We start from the raw sequence: 19,370 nt of genomic DNA on the forward strand, positions 1-19,370 counted from the left end.
TAATTTTGCCGATCAATAACAATCGATTCCCATTTTTTTTTCCTGTCGCCCTTCCGGGGCCGGGCTGGGCGCGTTGGGCTCCTGCTCCTGGAGGATTTGGGTGGAAATCCGGGGGTGGGGGGAGAAAACCTGGCAGGAGCGAGCTCGCTACTCCTGTTCTGTGTATGGCACTGGTAGAATTCACTGTGCAACCCCGCGGTCAGTGAATTACCATAGGGCCATAAACAGAGCAGAGAAAGACCCGCGAGCCCAGCGGGGCCGTCGCCGACGCCGCCTGGCCCGTTTTGGCACTAGCACATTTTTGCTTTGATTTGTAGCTTTTGAGCAATTATGTGTAGTGCCAATATGGGAGAGGGCGGAGAGAGCAGCACCGGGGCGGGGACGGAGGAGCTGCGGGGTTTGGGTGGGGGGATGCCGGGATGGGGTGGTGGAAACCCCTCTGGAATTGCTGGGGTCAGAGGGTGATGTCATCACACCGAAGCCATGGTGACACTGAGGTGGTGTCCATCCCATCGTGGTGTCCCGGCCCATGGGGACACCTCGGCCAGGTCGTGTCCTCATGGTGGCCATCACCAGCAGGATGGACCCCACACTTCTTGTCCCCTGCTGGACGTGGCAGTGATGACTCCCTGGGGTTGAGTGTCCCCAAGGGGGATCTGGAGCCGCCTGTGGGGTTTTCTGGCTGGATGGGTGAAATCACATATTTTTCCTATTTTTTTTGCAGCTTTCCAGGCCCGGCCCCGTGGCTGCCTGTCCCTCGTTGTCCCCAGGCTGGGCCTGGCTGCCGAGACGCTGCCGGCGGTGCCCGGCCCCGGGGCTGCCTTTGGCAATGGTAGAACTCACACTGGTGCGGTAGCAGGATCCGGTGGTTCTAGACTTGCCAACTACGGCCCCGGGGCACCGCCACGGACACCAGCCCCCGGCGGCCTCCTGGCACCCCCCAACCCCCCCAGGGCTCTGCTGCCGGGCTGGGAGGGTCCTGTGGGCTCCGGAGAGGGTCCCGCTCCATCTGCTGTGGATTTGGGGTGATGCTGTGGGTGTCCTGCACACCTGGTATGGGGGGGGGATGGTGATGCTGAGCTGCCCCCCAGCCCAAGAGGAGGGGTCTAGTGTCCCAGCCCATCTCCATGGCAGAGGGAAAACTGGGATCTGCGGGATACCGGTCATTGGAGCAGCATGGCCACGTGTCCCCGTGTGACTCCGGGCGTCACGATCTGATCCGGCCCTGTGGTCCGGGCAGGGCCCAGTGGGGATGGGATTAGGCCACCAACCCCGGATCCAGCCCCAGGTCCAGCGCCCACTCCCAGATCTGACCCCTGCTCCTGGATCCCCGTGGAGGGAGGAAACTGAGGCACTGACGAAGCAGCAGGTGGTGGCAGCTGCCACATGTCCCCTACCTGTCCCCAGGTGCAGCAGCAGGGATGGTGCCAGCTTTTAGGGGACAGGGACAATCCTGGGGAGGGGCTGCGCTGGGGGTGGGGTGCTGTGGACACCCCTGTCCCCCCACAGTGGGCTGGGGGTGGCCGGGATGTGCTGGGATATGTAGGGCAGCGCTGGGTGATTACGGAGCTTTTGGCATAAGCCCACGGAGATTGGATCACACTGGATTAGGCTGCACACTCCAATCATCCCCCCTGGGCTGGGGGGCGGGGAGGGATGGACAGACGGATGGATGGGGGGTCCCCATTGCCCTCCTGGGGCAGTTGGGGGCTGTGGGGGGCACAGGTGTTTGTGTGTCTGTCTGGTTGTTTGTCCGTCTGCTCGTCCAGGTAATAAACACCCAAATTCTGTCCATTCCTGCAGTGGCGTCCATTGCCTGTATGGACGCCCAGCCCCTGTCTGTCTGTCTGTCTGTCTGTCTATGTGTCCAACAGTGGAATCACCCATCCGTCCTCCTGCCCATCCACCCATCCATCCACCCATCCATCCATCCCTCCATCCATCCCTCCATCCATCCCTCCATCCATCCCTCCATCCGTCCCTCCCCCAGCCTTTCCACCTAGCTGTCCGTCCATCTCTCCGTCTGTCCATCCCCTGACCCCTCCCCCAGTGCTGGATGTAGCCCCACCCCCACTCTGCGGTGGGGCCCTGCGGGGGGTCGGGGGGAGGTCAGGGGTAGAGCATCCCCAGCCCCACCCCACCGACCACACCCCCAGGAGCTCCACCCCTCCCCAAAGGCTCCACCCCAAAGGCAGCCAGTGCCCGCCAGCACCAACATTCCCTGGGATCAGCTCCCTCTTGGGGGGCACCCCAAGACCCCCCTCCATCCTGGCCTGGCTCACCCTGAGCGGCCACCTGCATTTTTTGGGTTCAAATGCTGCAATCCGGGGTCACATTTTGCAGTTCAGGGCCCTCTGGTGGGCACAGCAGTGCTGGGGTGGGGGGTACAGGCACACAAAGACCCCCCCCAGTGCCTGAGGGACACCCCTGTGGTGCCCAGACTGGGGGAGGGAGCAGATCCAGCCCCTCCAGTCTCTCCCAGTGTGAGATGGAGGTTACTGGTGCAGGGCCCAGCCCCTGCAGTCAATCCCAGTATGAGATAGGAGTTACTGGTGCAGGGGCCAGCCCCTCCAGTCAATCCCAGTATGAGATGGAGGTTACTGGTGCAGGGCCCAGCCCCTCCAGTCAATCCCAGTATGAGATAGGAGTTACTGGTGCAGGGCCCAGCCCCTGCAGTCTCTCCCAGTATGAGATAGGAGTTACTGGTGCAGGGCCCAGCCCCTGCAGTCAATCCCAGTATGAGATGGAGGTTACTGGTGCAGGGTCCAGCCCCACCAGTCAATCCCAGTATGAGATGGAGGTTACTGGTGCAGGGCCCAGCCCCTCCAGTCAATCCCAGTATGAGATGGAGGTTACTGGTGCAGGGCCCAGCCCCTCCAGTCAATCCCAGTATGAGATGGAGGTTACTGGTGCAGGGCCCAGCTCCTGCAGTCTCTCAAGGCTGTTGGTGCTCGGGGGCTGCAGGAGCCGCCCCAGCAGGAGGCCCCGACCTGCTTATTAAAGGCCGATTAACGAAGATTAAAACCTCCCAGCAGCGTCTGCCGGGCCGAGCCGCCTCCCCCGGCCCTGCTGCCGGATCCGGGGCCCCTTTGGGGCACTCCAGCCCGGCCATGGGATGCCCCAGAGGTCCCCAAACCCCCAGGTCACCCTCGGTGGCCGAGGGATCTGCTCCAGCTCGCGGGAATACCGGGGGAGCATCCCCATGTGCTCCAGGGAAGCAGCCCCATTCCTGCTCTCCTCCGTTCTCTTTGTCCTTCCAGCTTTTCCTGCTCTTCCTCTCACCCCAGGCCACCGGGAGCAGGATTCCCTGGATCCATCATTCCAATAAAGCTGCTGAAACCCATTCCTGCGTTTCCCGGCTCCTCCTTGGGTTTGCACTCCCAAAAAACATCGACCCTGGGGTTGAGAAGGGGCTGAAAATGGAGGAATTCACCCCAAAAACCAGCTCAGCTCCTGGGTGGGAGCGTGTGTGGGGATGCTCCAACACTGCCAAGGTTGATGTTGGAAGATGAAAATGAGATAAATTGCACCAAAAAAAAAAAAAAAAAAAAGGATTAAGCCCCCAAACCATCCTCTCCGGCCCCAAATTTGGAAGGGGGAGGGACCAAACCCAAAACACCCACCAGGAAGGGAGGGATGGCAAATATTCCCAAAAGTCCCCCCAAAACAGGAGAGTTGGACAGCGGGGTAGACACATTTGTAACAATTTATTGAATGAGGCAATAATAGACACTGGGGAAACAAGGTGGGGGGTCCATGCTCTGCTATTTGCCTGGTTTTTGTCTTTTTTTTGGGGGGGGAGGGTGGTGGGGGACTAAAAGAACCTCATTTCATTGCCAAAGAAACACTGACTTGGAAAGCCACCGACATCTTCACAACGACGATAAAAAAATAATCATTAGGAAAAAAAAATAGACCCAAAAAACTTCATAAATTGGAGAACCAGGACTGTTTCTATGGAAATATCTCCCTCCCCTCGGAAAAAGGACTGAAGAACTGTATACAAAGAACATCTGAGAGGTTTGTGTTTGTGGGGGTTTTGTTTGCCCCCCTCATATAAAACAAGTAAATACAAGAATCTGAAAACTTCCTCGAAGGCAGAGCGAGACGTGGACAACTTGAACGGCCACTTGGGAATCATAATAAAAAACCCCCCAAAATAACCCCCAAAATTAAATCCCATGGGAAGTGCTTGGGGGGTGGGGTCTGGTTGGGCACGAGGGTTTGGCCCACGGGGATGCTGAGTAAAATCTGCCCTCCCCAAAAATACCCCACCCCACCACAAAGGCTTTTTTAAACCCTCCTGGGAAGGATTTTGGGGTTCAAACCGTGCTGGGAGAGGCACAGGGCAGGACCAGGATGGGGGGCAGAGGGTGGGGGATGAAGAGGAGCCCCCAAAGGGAAGGGTCTGGCTCACATCCTCCCTTCAGGAGAAGCTTTTCCTGTGGGAATTGCAGGACGAAAGGTCGGGGGTGGCAGCAGGGAATGGGATGAGCCTGAGGCTGAGGGAAATCCCGGGAATGTGGTGGGAAAAAAGGAGGGAGGGAGGGGGCGACGCATCCAGAGCCCCCTTTAGAGGCTCTTCCGCTCCGTTCTAGAGCCACGAGACCGGGAAATAATAATAATAACAACAACAACAACAACAATAATAATAATAATAAAGGAAAAACAAAAACAAAAACCAACAAACCAAAACCCCGAGGATCTAAAATGGCAGGTTCAAGAGCAGAGAAGTAGGAACAGGTCTCCAGTGTGCACCAAGGGGAGCCGAGCGGGGCGCGGATCCTCCGGCAGGCTCCTGGAAGAGCATCATCCCTCCGGGAGGTCACCACCCCCCTGCAGTCACACATGCATTTCATTTTTTTTTTTTTAATTTTTCTTTTTTTCCTTCTTCTTCCCAGGAGAGGAGTATTTTTTTCATAAACTTTGTTTTTTTTTCCTTTTGTGGTTTGTTGGGATTTTTTGTTTGTTTTTTGTGGGTTTTTTTCCGGGGTGGGTTTTTTTTTGGAATATAAAAGTCCATATTAAAATCTTCTGATCCTAATTTGCTGTCGAGGTCGGTGCTGGCCGAGGGTGTCCATGCTGCCCCCCAGCCTCCTCCTGCTCGATCCCACATGGGAGAAAACGGGGCATAAAGGGTGCCTTTATTTTTATTTTCTTTTCAACCTCCTCGGAATCAAAGTCCCATCACAATTTGGCTTCTCGCTCCTCCGAGAGCAGAGTGGCGCTAAAAAAAAAATGCACTTAATACACATCCTCCACCAGGATTTGTTTACGTTTTGGTTTTTTTGGGTTTCTTTCTATTCTTTTTTCTCGTTTTACCAAAAAAAAAAAAGAAGAAAAAAAAAAAAAAAAGATCAAACAAAACCTTTTCCGTTTCCAAAGCCGGGAGAGAGAGAGAGAGAGACTCAAAATGCCACCTGATTGCATCTCTGGAGAGAGGCGTTAAAAAAAAACAACTGAAGACGAGGAGAAACGGCCGCTGCTCTGAGGTCACTGATCCAAGGTGACCACCTCCACCGCCTGCCCGTCCATGGTGACGGCCGTGTCCGCTATCCTGGTGGTCACCGGCGCCATCGCCACCTGCACCGGGCCGTTGCCTTGGGCCAGGCTGGTCACCACCGTCTGGTACATGCTCACCGGGATCTGCACGAGGCCTGTGGGGACACAAGGGACAGTGGTGGCATCGGGAGGTTCACCCTTTTCCATTTGACGGGTGATTTCTTTTGCCTCCCTCTCCATGGAGCCAGCCAGAACATTTTTCGCATTTGAACGGCAAAATCCAAAAAAAACGGACCCAAAAAGGTCGGCTTTACATGCACAGTTCTACCCCAAGGTTATAAGAACGGCCCCACCCTGTTTGGAGGACCACTTGCAAAGGGTTTAGAATCCTGGGAAGCTCCACCAGGAAAAGGGAAACTGTTGCAGGATGGTCCCCAGGGGTTTGGGGAGGCTGCCTTTGTGCTGCTCCAGGTGGTCGGAGTTGTCCCACCCCCAGGAGGGTCCTCGACTCTATGAGGAGCTGCTGGAGCAAATCCAGAGGCGGCTCCAGAGCTCCTCCCAGGGCTGGATGTGCTCTGGAGCCAGGCTGGGAGAACTGGGAATTCCTATCCTGAGAAGAGAAGGCTCCAAGGAGAGCTCAGAGCCCATTCCAGGGCCCAAATGGGCTCCAGGAGAGCTGCAGAGGGGCTGGGGACAAGGCCTGCAGGGACAGGACACAGGGAATGGCTTCCCACTGCCACAGGGCACGGCTGGATGGGATCTTGGGAATTGGGAATTCCTGGCTGGGCTGGAATTGCCAGAGCAGCTGTGGCTGCCCCTGGATCCCTGGAAGTGTTGGATGGAGCTTGGAGCAGCCTGGGATAGTGTGAGGTGTCCCTGCCCATGGTCCGGGCTGGAGCTGGATGATCTTTAAATTCCCTTCCCACCCAAACCATTCTGTGGTTCTATCCATGAAAACCTGCAGTCAGGAAGGACAGTGGCCCCCACCCAGCTGTGGTCTGTGCCTTGGTGGCCTCGCTGTGCTGGGTCTGCCCTCCATGAAGCCAGCGGGATGGGAGCAGGGATGGGATGGGGCTGAGATGGGTGGCAGCACCTTGGGGCCCCCACCCCGGGATTGTGCGGCTGCAGGGAGGGAATGAGGATGAGGAGGAAAGAAATAACATCATTTTTGGAGGAGGAACCCAACCCAGCCATGTCTGGGGATGGTCCAGCAGGGACCTGCTCAGCCAAACGCATCAGGCTGAGTTTTCCTGGGGGCAGGGATTGCTCCCAGCCACCCCGCAGCCCATCAGGGATCACCCACTGAGGAGGAACACACACCTGACACTCATTTTCCACTTGATATGCCCAGAACTGGGAATTGAGGGAGGGATAAATTAAGCCTCCCTCAGCCCCTGTAACTCTGCAGGTCCCTCAAACACCTTCCCACGTGAGAGGACCCCATTGCTGTGCATCCATTACGACCCCTCTCCAACACGGTTCCCTTCCTCCTGCTCCCTCTCCATCCCAGCCAGGTCTTTCTCCCCTCACAGGGAAAGGGCTCTGTGGGACCAACAAGCCCTGGCCAAGCCAAACTTGCTCCTGGCCCTGGCGCCAGGCTCTCCCACCCGTGTATGCGACATATAAAACAGAGAATGGAAAGCAATCCCCCTTTCCCAGCCCTTCCCCAGGCATGGATGGGTCCAGCAAAGTAGAAACAGCTTTTCCTAAGGCTGGTCCAGCTGCAGGAAGGGATCAGATGCCTCCAGGCTGAGGATGGAGCTGGGAAAACTTTGGGCCGAGAGGAAAATGCCACAGTGCCAAAGGCAAGTCCTGGAGAGCCAGGAACACCAGCCGAGGTGACAACAAAACAAGGAGGCCCCTGAGGGTTACTGTGATGTGGAAAGAGGAGGAAACAATAGCAAGGAGCAGACAGAGCTGTGCAGGGGTGGGGAATGGCAAATCCTGCAGGCTGGGAGGAGAAAATCCATCACTCCGGTATTATCCTTGTGCCCACCTCCTCCACCTTTGGCTTGGCCAAGGGGGATTTGGACAAGTGAGATAATTTAGACGGTTCAGAAACTACCCACACCTCTGCTGGGGGAAAAACCAATTTTTTGGTCAACAAACCCCTTTTTTTTGGTGAACTCATCCTTCCAGCAGCAGCACGGAATGGATGGCCAGCCCTGCCGCAACGCCAGGTTCCCGAGCAAGGCTTTCCCAAAAAAGCAGTGCAATCCCTTTGGGGTGAGGAGCAGGGAGCAGAGCTCTGCCCCGCCAAGGGCACTCGTTTGGTAACAGAGGCAGCTCTGTGTCCTCGGATAACTCTCTGTGCAGACAGGAAAGCTTAGGAGTTAATCACGCTGACCAGGTGGGTGACCCCGGCACTCCTCCACATCCCTCCCCTCAGGGTCCCACAGCACTCCCTGGGCTGGGAAGTCTCCCGATCCTCCAGCCTGAGGGGTCATGGCCACATTCCCCAAGCCCAGCCAAGGAATTGATTCCCTGGTTGGTTGTTCAGCACCGCTGCCGCAAATGGCACAGAGTCAGTTCCCAGCACCTTTCTGGTCACTGGGAATTTCAGGCCACAGAACAAATGGGAAAGGAGAGCTCAGGCTCAGCCCTGCTGAAGAAAATCTCCGAGCAGACCCCTCGGGAAAACACAGCACATCCCAGTTTAAGCAAGAGCTGGAGCTCTGGCCTGGGATGCACCTCAAATCCCTGCTCCAGACCAACAAGCCAACTAAGCCCTATGGGTTACTCGGGTTGTTAACCCAGAGGAGATCAAACAACACATGGGCAACCCAAGGAGCGGAGCCACCACCCACCCTGCGGGCCACAGACCACGCGACGCTCAAGCCACAATCCCTCCGTGCCATCCAAACATGCCAAAACTGGGCTTCGGTGAGCCCTGGCCACCCAAGGAGGGTTATTTGGGAAGGGTGAGTGAATTCAGACAAGGCTTGGCCGAGCCTGGCCACCTCTTGGAGCGCGGGGAAGTGTCCGTGAGAGACGGAGGCGCGCGGAGCCCGTTCCGCGTGGGATTAACACAAATCGCCTCAGCAGATGACGTGGCGGCCCTTCCTGCCAGGGATGGTAACACACCAAAGGAGGAGAGGGCTGGAAAGTCTGCTGTGCATTAGAGCAGAGCTGATCGCCCTTGGGAGAGAGACGATTAAAGCACTGAGATGCTGTAATCAGGTCTGGGATTGGCCCCGCGCTGCATCTGCTCAGACCTGCGCCCTGATTAGCCCTAATCTAGCTGGCATATGTTAATCTAAAGCATGGATTTCAGACCCTTTCAATTGTATTAAAAACAGGAAATCCATTAGACAAAAAAAAAAAAAAAATAAAAGCCCCGCAAAAAACCAACCCCAAACTAATTTCTCGAGTCTTTGGAAAATGCATTTCTGCAAAGAAAGTGGAGTGGGGCTGGGGAGCGCTGTGAGGAGCGGGGCAGGCAGGGAAATGGGATCCCATTGGAATCTGTGGCTGCTCAGACCAGCTCCTGCCTGGGAGGGACAACAGCAGAGGTGATGGAACACACACAGAGCAGCACAAACCGTGGCCACGGGCTCCCAGGAAGACGCAGCCAGGCTGTGCATATGCTCCCCACCATGAAGCCACCCAAGCCAGAGAAAAGAGGTTTTTTGGTGGAGGATCAGCTGGCTTTGGGAGGAAGGAGGGTCTGGCATGGCTGGTGATGCCATGGGGGGAATGGATAGGACACGAGGGTGGCCAAGGGAGAAGATCCATGGAAGGCCTCAGCGGCTGAATCAAAGGATCAGAGTTGATCAACTCCAAGGTGGCTGTGGTTGGACTCCAATGCCAGGTCAGACAACGTCTGCAGCTGCATTTCAGCCAGGGGAATGGGCCAGAGGAGAGAATGAAGCTCCTGCTGCTTCAGCAGAGAAGAAGTTTCAGCTTATGGAAGAACAAGGATAAGTCAGGATCTACCTGAGAGCAGAGAGACACAGGACTGAAGAGGCGAAAAGTCACACGATGTCTGATAAAGAAATCTCACCTGGTACGGAGCATAAAAGCATAAGAACAGCTGTTTTGATCCTAGATTGCAACTGACTCCTTTAACCCACCCCAAAGGGCTTTAGGGGAGAAGAGTGGGTGGGTGGGATGGTTCAGTGCCCAGGGAATTGGGGACAAGGATGAGAAATGCCCTGGACATCAGGATTATTTGGGTCATCAGTGCCAGTTTCTGCCTTGCTTTAACACCCTTGAAATCAGAATCAGAATTAGAATCATTAGGTTGGAAGAGACCTCCAAGATCATTAAGTCCAACCCAACCCTAACCTCAACTAAACCATGGCACCAAAACTCAAAATCAAAAATAGAGTAGCATGGACAAAGCTTTAGCTTCAGCTTCATTCTCAGTCCTGCAAGGTATGGAATATTGTTCTGCTCAGGGACACGAGACATCCTGTCTTCTTCCTGGTACCTCAGGTTGAGTCCATCCTTATCTCCCATCCACTGTAAAGAGGCTCAGGCCATGGAATCATCAGATGGTTTGGGTTGGAGGGGTCTTAAACATTGCCCAGTTCCAACCACCTGCTACAAGCAGGGACACCTCCCACTGTCCCAGGCTGCTCCAAGCTCCAATGTCCAGCCTGGCCTTGGACATTCCCAGGGATCCTGGGGCAGCCACAGCTGCTCTGCCAATTCCAGCCCAGCCAGGAATTCCTTCTCAATCTACCATCCAGCCGTGCCCTGTGGCAGTGGGAAGCCATTCCCTGTGTCCTGTCCCTGCAGGCCTTGTCCCCAGTCCTGCTGCAGCTCTCCTGGAAGGGGCTCTGAAGTCTCCCTGAAGCCTTGTCTTTTCCAGCCTCTTCTCCAACCCCCAGCAGCTCCAGGTCCTTCTGCAGTTGGGGTCCCCAGGGCTGGACCCAGCTCTGCAGTGGGGTCCCTTGACAGAGTAGAGGTGGACAATCCCCTCCCCTGACCTGCCCACACCGTGGCGTGAGCCCTGGACACAGCTGGCTTTCTGGACATCTGCTCCCATGTGGCTCCACATCCAAATGCCAAGAGAGGGAATAAACCTGGATATCTCATCCCAGATATGAGGCAGTCATAGCAGGCAGGGTTGGAAGACAGGCTGGAATGGCAGTACAGGTCCTGCCACCACAAAGTCCCATCGGTGAGGAAACCAGCCCAAGGCAACCTGGGACAAAGCTCCGTCTGGACTGGGGGCATGGAGCTGGGATCTGGCAGCAGATGGAATGAAGAGCTTCTGCCACAAGCCCTGTGAATCTCTGGCATGTTCTCCTTACAGCAGCAGAGGGAATCTGCAGCTGGACAGGCATGTTCTGCCAGCCTTGAAATGCAAGGGAGGAGATAGGTCTTGGGTGTCACCATGACAGGAGCTCTCACAACAACCCGGCTGGACAATCTGGACATTCAATGCAGCACCCTGAAACTTCACGTGGAATTCCCAAAGCCATGTGGAATGGTTGGGAGGGTGGAATAAGGTGTAATTTCATTGCCAGTTACTCGTGGAGTGAGGGATGTCCTCTTGGGTCCTGCAGTCAATGTCTTCGCTCAACCCTCTATATCAGATGGAACAGCAGGACCTTGCATGAAACCTTTTCCACTTGGAGCTCACACAGGAACTCAAGACCAAAGTCCTGGAGGGTGAGGAGGCAGGAACCAGCCCCACTTTTGACCACAGCAACCACTGCCACCACGCCGACCATCAACACAAGACCAGAAAAAGCTTTTTCCTTCCAAAAGTGAAAAATCCTCTTCTTTGGTGGCATCATTGAGAACATCTAGGAATGATCAGCAAGCTGATCTGCCAAGGCCAACTGCAGAAGGGGAAGGGGAAGGCAGGTGGAGAAGCATTCCCATATGGCTCCTGATGCAGGGAACCAGGAGTGCCAGGCAATGCCCAGCCCTGTGGAACTGAGCCAGGCTGACCCCAACAAGAACGGGAGATGGTGTGAACCTTCTCAACAACCTCATGCTTGAGGGAAGGATCCAGGAGTGGAGCTGTGACCTGAGAGGAGTTTGTGGCTCTACAGGTTGTGATGTCACAAGAAACGCTGCTGGGCGTGGAGGAGGAGTAGGGACACAACTCTGGGGTCGTGAAGCAGCACGGAATTATTGCTCTTGGGAGGTTTGTTTATGGGACAAAATGGAAAGTGCACAAGGACTCGAACAATCACCTTGGAGCCTCTCAGAGAGCACAGGACATTGTCTGGTTTGTAGCAAGGCAACACCATCTGATGAAAACCCACAACCTCGACTGAGAGCTGCAGGTGCTGCTGCTGAGGATCCAGTGGCTCCAGAAGCCAAGGCTGACTCTTCTTGCTCTGCTTTCCTGGACACCAAAGGTGTGCAATGCAAGCTGTGAGCACTGCAGACAGAGTCAGGAGTGATCAACCTCACAAGTCCCTCAGCCCCCCGTTTCAGCATCAAATGGAAAAGGCTAGAAAGAGTGGAATTTTCCACTGGACCTTCTTGGCTGTCAACACCCAGCTCATTCAGAGGACTTAGTTTCCATCAACACTGAGGAGAAACCAGAGCAAGCTGTGCTGAGCACCATCCTGCCAAAGCCTTTCAGTAGATACTCCTGCACTTTCTCTTTCCTCTCCTCCAGAGTGATGCCTTAAGTTTGAGCTTTCATATTTTTCAGACTCTGTGCTGCCCAGGGGTGCAGTTCTGAGCCTCACATTCAGTGTCACTCAGCTCTTCACAGAGCAGGGAGACAAAACAAATCCTTTTCCTGATGCAGACCAAGGACAACTTTCAGGCCCAAAAGCACAAACAAGGGTGGGCTGAAGGGAGGAACAAGAAGGATGGGACCTCACAACCTGAAGCTGTAATTGGACAATTAAACCCCAAGATGCAAATGGACCAAAACTTATAAAAATGTGAGACCTCGTGACTGGTCAGCCACTTTGTGGTCATTTTGTGGCCATTGTAAGTCCACCTTGGCTGTAGCCCTGGCCAGGCTCTTGTCCTGCCCAAGGTGTATCCTATCCTTTCAATAAATATCTACTTTATTCTCCAGCTCTGTCCAGTCTCTGTTCCAAGTCAGCCTTCCCAAGGCATCAGAGGCAGGGGCCGAGGAATCCAGTGGAGGCAGAGGCTGAGGAATCCAGTGGAAATTCCTGTGCTCAGGAATGCACTACAGGGCCCTAGCACACAGGGCAACAGATACCATCTCATCACCAGGCTCCTTTCAGAGCCAAGGGTGACTTTTGAAGACTGTGATGGAAGAATTCTCATCAATGATTCAGAATGAGTAGATTTTAACACACGAAAAATAAAAATCAAGCCAGAGGGCCTCCAAACAAATTAAATGTTTGCCCTCAGTGGGCAGCACAAGGAAAGGGCACTGGGCATGCTTTGGTCTGCATTCCCAGGTATAAATACATCAAGGCTGATGCAGGTAAGTAGGGAATAATCATCTTTTCTGATTGTGTTTCCCTCAGTGAGACACGAGCCTGAAGTGCAGCACGGAAAACTGCACTTAGGAGGTGGGGAAAAGTCCCAGATGATAGCTAAACACAAGGTTTTGTGGGGTTTTTTGTGTTTAGCTCTGGAGGAAAGTTTCTGTCACTGGAGGTCTTTTGGAGGAGGTGAGATCTTGTGTGGCTCAGGAACTAGCTCAGGGCTGGTCCTACAGAATCCTGGAGCAAAAACCATTCCTGTCCTCACCTACTGCAATTCTGGACACCACCTGGAGTGTTACTGCCAACACTGCTCAGCACAAACATGAAAATGTCCCACAACCAATTTTCATTAGATGTTTCCTTTTATTGGGAACCTGGCATTGCAAAGATTGCAAAAAAATATCTCCCTTCTGGGGAGCTGAGTGGAGAGGCCTTCAAGAGGTGGAGCAAGGGGACAATCAGTGGGCACCAGGATGTATATTCAGGGAGATAAAACAGGTCTCTAACGAGGTCCAGCCACAGCAGCTGGAACGAGAGCTCTCAAAGTCAGGGGTTACCTTGACAAATCCTGAACTGTCAAATTAAAGTCACAAGGTGCTGACACAATACCATGGAAGGAATTTCACCCAAAGCCAGCCTCAGAATTCAAGCATTTCAGGAATGCCACCACACTCAGCAGTGACAGAGGAGCAGAAGACATCTCTCAACACAGACACTTGGTTAAAGATAAGATGAACTGAAAGCTCAGCCCTCCATCTTTTGCCACCTCAACAGCAAGAGTTGATTAACTCTTAATTGACATCATTCAGGATGATAACTGGAAGGATTTTTCCCATCAGCAATGGCTCAGTGCCCCATCCCTGGAGGTTTCCAAGGCCAGGTAGGATGGAGGTTGGAGCAACCTGGGACAGTGGAAGGTGTGGCTGGAACAGGATGATCTTTGGTCCCTTCCAACCCAAGCTGGTCTGGATTCTGTGACACTGACAAATCACAAAAACCTCATGCAGTGATTTAAGCTCTGAGAACTTTCCAGGCTCACAGGTCACAGCTCTTCTCTATAGATGCTCTGTGCCAGTCAGGTCAAAACACGAACGTTTTCCCACCAAATTATCTGCAAAAAGCTGTGTTCCTCATTCAAGATCCTCCATCATATGTCTTTTCAGGAGCTACTTTGGTCAAAACCCCAATAAAGAGCAATTTAATGAGGCACCTGAAGCTTTGATATCAAAGTTGAGTCAACTTAGTTACATCACAGCCCTGTCTTTTCCTCAGAATGGAAGAAAAATGCAGGAGATGAGACCAACATTCCATCCACAGCTGCACAGGACACAGCCCTGGAGTCACTGCCTCCTTCCCTGCATCCACCACACCTCCATGGTCACATCTCTCCTCTCAGATCATCCCTGGGGGCCACTTGCCTGCTTAGCATTGTCATTGACCTGTTCTTTCCTGAGCTCTTCAAGGAATGCCTGGATGTGGCACTCAGGGCTCTGGGACAAAGTGGGGAGGGGGCACAGCTTGGACTCAATGACCTTGGAGATCTTCTCCAACCTAACTGATCCAGTGTGGGATTCTTTGGTTCCTTTGGATCTGTTGCAAGGAGTTTTCCTTCTCTGCTCACTCAGGGCACCAGGAGTTGCTGTCTCAGTGACCCATAAAGCCACAGGCTGATCCAGGTCCTCCCGCCTGACACCATCAGAACGGGACAGGTCAGGAACCAACACCACATTTACACGGCTCATTCTTCCTCCCACCCACTCAAGGCTCAGCACAACGTTGGTATTTTGCAACAAAGTGTTTTGAATGAAATCCAAACATCCAAACTTGAGGTTTATCTCCGTATTTCAGTCAATTACCAACCTTCCTTCCCTAGCTGGGATCACCAACATCTTTGAGACATTCCTGTTTTCTTCCTCCCTATGAGGTGGGAAGGGCCACAGCCTAGCCAAGACCTGAAACATCTTTGGCTTAATCTCCCTTATTTCTTACAGATCTTTTGTGGGGGCTTTGAGTTTTGGGGGTTTGTTTTGGGCTTAGGGAGTTTTGGGACTTCTTTTAATGCTGCAGCACTTTGAGACAAAAAACACAGGGCTGGAACTCCTGATTTACAGGGATGATCTCCTCTGGAGCCTCAGCACTTCCATGGGAAGAGGAAGATCCCAGCGAGCCAACTTGATGCCCAGACTCTTCCCTGGCACAGCAAAGACCCACAGTCTGCAACAGTGGTGACAGAGCTGTCCTTCACCAGTGACACCAGTGCCATGGACCTCTGTCCTTGCAGTGAGGACAGTCCCAGAAGGATAAAAAAAACCTTGCAATGATGTTTAACATAGAAACAATCTGAAATCCCAGGTTTTCTTTCTTTGATGGAAAAACACTCAAGAAAAGGGCACTTGGGAAAAGCAGAACAGCAGTTTGGTGTCCTGGGGGTGGATTAGCTCCACACCTTTTGCTTTGAGTTACCTGAGGCCATTGGTCTCCACCTCTCCCCTTCATGGGGCTAATTTAGAGCTGGAGAACAGGCCCTGGGCATCACCTGAGGCAGAATTAAGCTGTCCCTACTTAAGCTTAGTCCTCACCTAGACCTGCTCCTCTAGTGCTGGGTCTCCAGGGCGTGGCACCTTAAACTGGGGTCGATTTGTCACTTAGGAGAGGTGACAAACACAAGGAATGCGTCTACCTGTGGGAAGGAAGGTTTTTCCTTCCCAGCTTAGAGAACAACCTGTCTAAGCCCCCGTGATGAGCTGGCTTTGGCGTGGACACACCTGAGAAGATTAGAAGTCTATCATGGCCAATCATTTCCACACGAAACACAGATAAAAATAGAGAAGGTCCAGCAACCCCGAAGGTCTGCTCCAGCTGGGCTCTGCTTCCCCCACAATCTGCTGGGTATTGATACAAAACATGGGGCAGACAGGGGTCATCTTCTCAGGAAACAGGGAGAGGAAACACCTCAGGATAAATCAGTCTGTTCCTCTTCTCAGGAATCAGGTGTCAAGCCCATGAACAAGACTCTGAACAATCATCTAAAAGGAATCCCTAGTAGGTTTTGCCATAAATACTTTGCTGACTGCCCTGTTGTGCTTTTAACATCCCCAGGGGCTCTCCCAGAGGAAGAACTGAGGCTGATTTTTATCCTGCTTTTTTAAACAGGTTTTAGCATCCTGTATTTTCCACAGGTTTTTATTAATGGCTACTGTGTGAAGCATGGCAGGGTGCCACCTAAAATTCACAAAAACATTTCATTAACTCAGTGATATCACCACACCCCAAAGGCATTTCAACCCCAAATAGGGTCCAGGCACAAAAAACAGACAGACAAAGCCCCTTTAACCCCGAGAAACACCAGGAGGGATCTAAAAGTCCACGTGCAAAACCAGCTAAAGCCCAACATTCCAAACTACCACCACAAAATTCCACTCACCTGATGAACCCTCTGCCACGGTCCACTTGAAATAGTCTGCTGCTAGGGTGCCTGACAGTGAAACAAGTGTAAAAGGCTGAGAAAAGGGGAAATACTACAGCTGGAGAGAGGGATTTAGAGGGGGTGATTAAAGTATTCATAGGAGACTCAGTGCCCATAAAGGAGTGGCACCCCAATATTAGGCAGAGCGACTAAAATATTTCTAATTCCATACAGACCATTTCTCTGTGTGTAAGTGAGAAGTAAAGTGGGAGGTAAGGATAAGGCACTGCCAGATACTTTACAAACATTTTGATGAATTGTTTAATTCATCAAATGAAGAAAGTCTGCACCGAAGCAGTGAAATACATCATGGAGAAGCTCACCTCCAACAAAGCTCTCACAGTTCCTGGTGTAGCGGGATGAGAGACAAATGAGCAGCAGAAATGGCTGCCAAAGTGGAATTTCTACATGTCCCAAGAGCATGAGGCTGGGAAGTTCATGAAATCCAGGCACTCCTTGGGGCCTGGGAGAAGCTCCATGTGATTTTAAGGCTCTGAGCTGGTTTCAGCTGGGCCGGTGCTGACGGATCACATGCGAGCACGGACATGGGCACATCCTAGGGAGTGTTGAGCACATGGGGACATAAAGCAGCCATTGTGCTGGCAGAAAGGCAGTCTGTAACCAGATAGGCCCTGGCTCCATCTAAAAGCCATTTTCCCAGCATTTTTGCTGATTTGCTCCTCAGGAGCCTTCCCTGCTACAACAGGGTGCACATTCATGGCCAAGCGGCGGTCCAACGCCACGGGCTCTCCCCCACTGTGCCCCATCAGTGCCTCTGTGCCAGGGAATCCTGGGCCCTTAACCCAAAAGTGGTGGCAGGAGCCCCCCAGCAGAGCCTTTGGAGGAGGATAAATCCTTGGGAAGGTGTTTAAAGCTTTACCTTGACACGGGAAGCTGTGGTGATCTGCCGGAGCCTCACCTCGCACTAGGTCCTGCCCAGCTACCAGGAGGTAAGTTTGGCTTTTTTCCTCAGGGGAAAAGGGGCTGGAAATGCACCTGAAGGCTCCTTTTTTTTCCCTTTTCCTCAAAGCTTTTTTTCCCCCTTTTCCTCCAAATGCAGCTAGAAAAGCACTCCTGCACCAAACCAGCACATCCCTTCCTGCACAGTGTCCCGGGTTTTGATGTCCACAGCCTGTCCTTTATAGGACAAGGGACATTTTTGGCACAGCTTCCCACCCCAGCTAGGACCTGGCCCATCCTCAGCAAGGTCAGCAATAAATCACAGTAAACACATGACTCAGATGTACAACTTTTCATGCAAAGAGCAAGTTTTTACAGTCCACATTCCTCCTTTTTTTGTACACCACCATCTCCACCGCCCGGCAGGTGGGATGGGTTCCCACCTCGCTTTCCTGAGAGTATTTATCCTTGGAATGCTGTTGCCTCTGGCAGATTCCTCCCTTCTAAACTCTGCACATCTGTTGCTCAAAACACAAAGTTTGGGCTCTGGCCTGGCGACTGAAGACACAGAACTTCTGTGCCCCTACCATCCAGGACTGAGGGCTGGAAGCGTCCTTCTCACACCAAGAAAAAGCAACGATGGGTGCAGGGAGAGAGATGAGTTTGTTTTCCCAAAAAGGAGATTTCCAGCTGTTTTGTCTCTGTGGGTCTCACTCTGGATGTGCAAAGTGGAGATTTGTGGCACATGGAAAATTTGTGAGGAGAATCAAGCAGTGCAAGAGCCTGTCCTGTCTCTTTCCAGGCAGACAGAACAGGTTCGAAAATCAAAGAGGTGGTGGTGGCTGGAGAATTCTTTCTGGTCTTTATTTGCGGGGATGATTCAGGCTGTCCAGAAGCAGGACACACACACAAACCCTAAAACCCAGCTGAGTCAAAGTCTTAATTTTCTGCTGGACTTCAAACCTCTTAATGTGTAATTCCTATTTGGAAGTATAACTCAATTTTTTAAATTTTTTTTTTTTCAAGGAAAACCTTGGAACCTGTGAGAAGGACATCATAACCCATCCATGGGTCAGAGCCACGGGAAACAACCAAGGACCAAATTCACTGTTGGCTCTGATCAAACACAAAACCCCCTGGCTGCTGATGCCTGCGACTTCAAAGGAGCTGAACATCCCCTATTTATGCCAGCAATAAACTTCCACTTCCATTAGCTCCATGTCCACCACTTAAACGCAGCACTCCCAATTTACACACCAATTAGAGCCCCTCCTAATGCCTGGCAGTACAAAGCTTTGGGGTTTGGGGCTTTTTTTCCCCGATGGGAAGAGGTGGAAGAGATCAGGAGGCTCAGGGGAATAGCAGAGAGCCTTTCACTGCAAGGGCTCCTGCTCAAATCTGTCCTAGACCAGAGGAACAGATGGTCCCTCCCGAGGGCTGGGCTGTGGCTTACATGAAATAAGGGACTGTCTCAGACCACCAGTGGACAAATTATTGCAGCCTCAAATGTTCCTGCTTGAGAAAACCAGGGATTCCACGGTTACGAAGCAACTGCTGCCCACCTGATCCCAGGCACCTCATTCCTGCAGGGAACGGAGAGGAATTGCTGCCTGTGAGGTGCAGGAACCTGGATCTCAGACTAAAACCACCTGCTTTAGCTGTCATCAGCTGCTTGGACTTGTCAGCATCAGAACACACTCACTGAACTTCCCCTGGGAGGTTTGGAAGGTTAAAATCATAGGGAAAAGGGAGGTGGGGAAGTTCAAGGATCTGTGGCAACAAGGGGGCAAACCCACAGGGAAAGGAAGGTTGCTACAGTCTGTAAGCTTGGGATGGGAATAGTAAACCCATGATTTATCTGAAACCAGTTCCAAGCTAGTTCTTGTTCAGTCTGCATCTTCTCCAGGGCAGAACTGAACTTCCCATGGGCAAAAAGTCCATTGAGCATCCCAGGAGCAGAAGAGGGTCCACATGAGCCATCAGAAAGTGTTACCCAGAGAGAGGAACTTGTATGACTGTGAGGGAATAAATTATACCACAAGACAACGGAGGGTGGGAGACGGAAGTCAAATTCAGGCTTCGAAATGCCACTCATGGTTTTGGAAAAGATTCAG

General features: G+C 52.7%; 1 protein-coding gene across 1 annotated transcript in view; it reads right to left on the minus strand.

The window, feature by feature from the left end:
- Nucleotides 1-3,688: 3,688 nt before the first annotated feature.
- NRF1 (nuclear respiratory factor 1) overlaps nucleotides 3,689-19,370 on the minus strand; it is a 62,858-nt gene continuing 47,176 nt past the window's right edge. The window contains exon 11 of the mRNA XM_066318904.1: nucleotides 3,689-5,657. Within this exon, the coding sequence (XP_066175001.1) occupies nucleotides 5,494-5,657 (164 nt within the window). The 3' untranslated portion in view covers nucleotides 3,689-5,493. The remainder of the gene's footprint in view (nucleotides 5,658-19,370) is intronic.

This window comes from Sylvia atricapilla, chromosome 5 (assembly GCF_009819655.1).
Source record: "Sylvia atricapilla isolate bSylAtr1 chromosome 5, bSylAtr1.pri, whole genome shotgun sequence".
NCBI lineage: Eukaryota > Metazoa > Chordata > Aves > Passeriformes > Sylviidae > Sylvia > Sylvia atricapilla.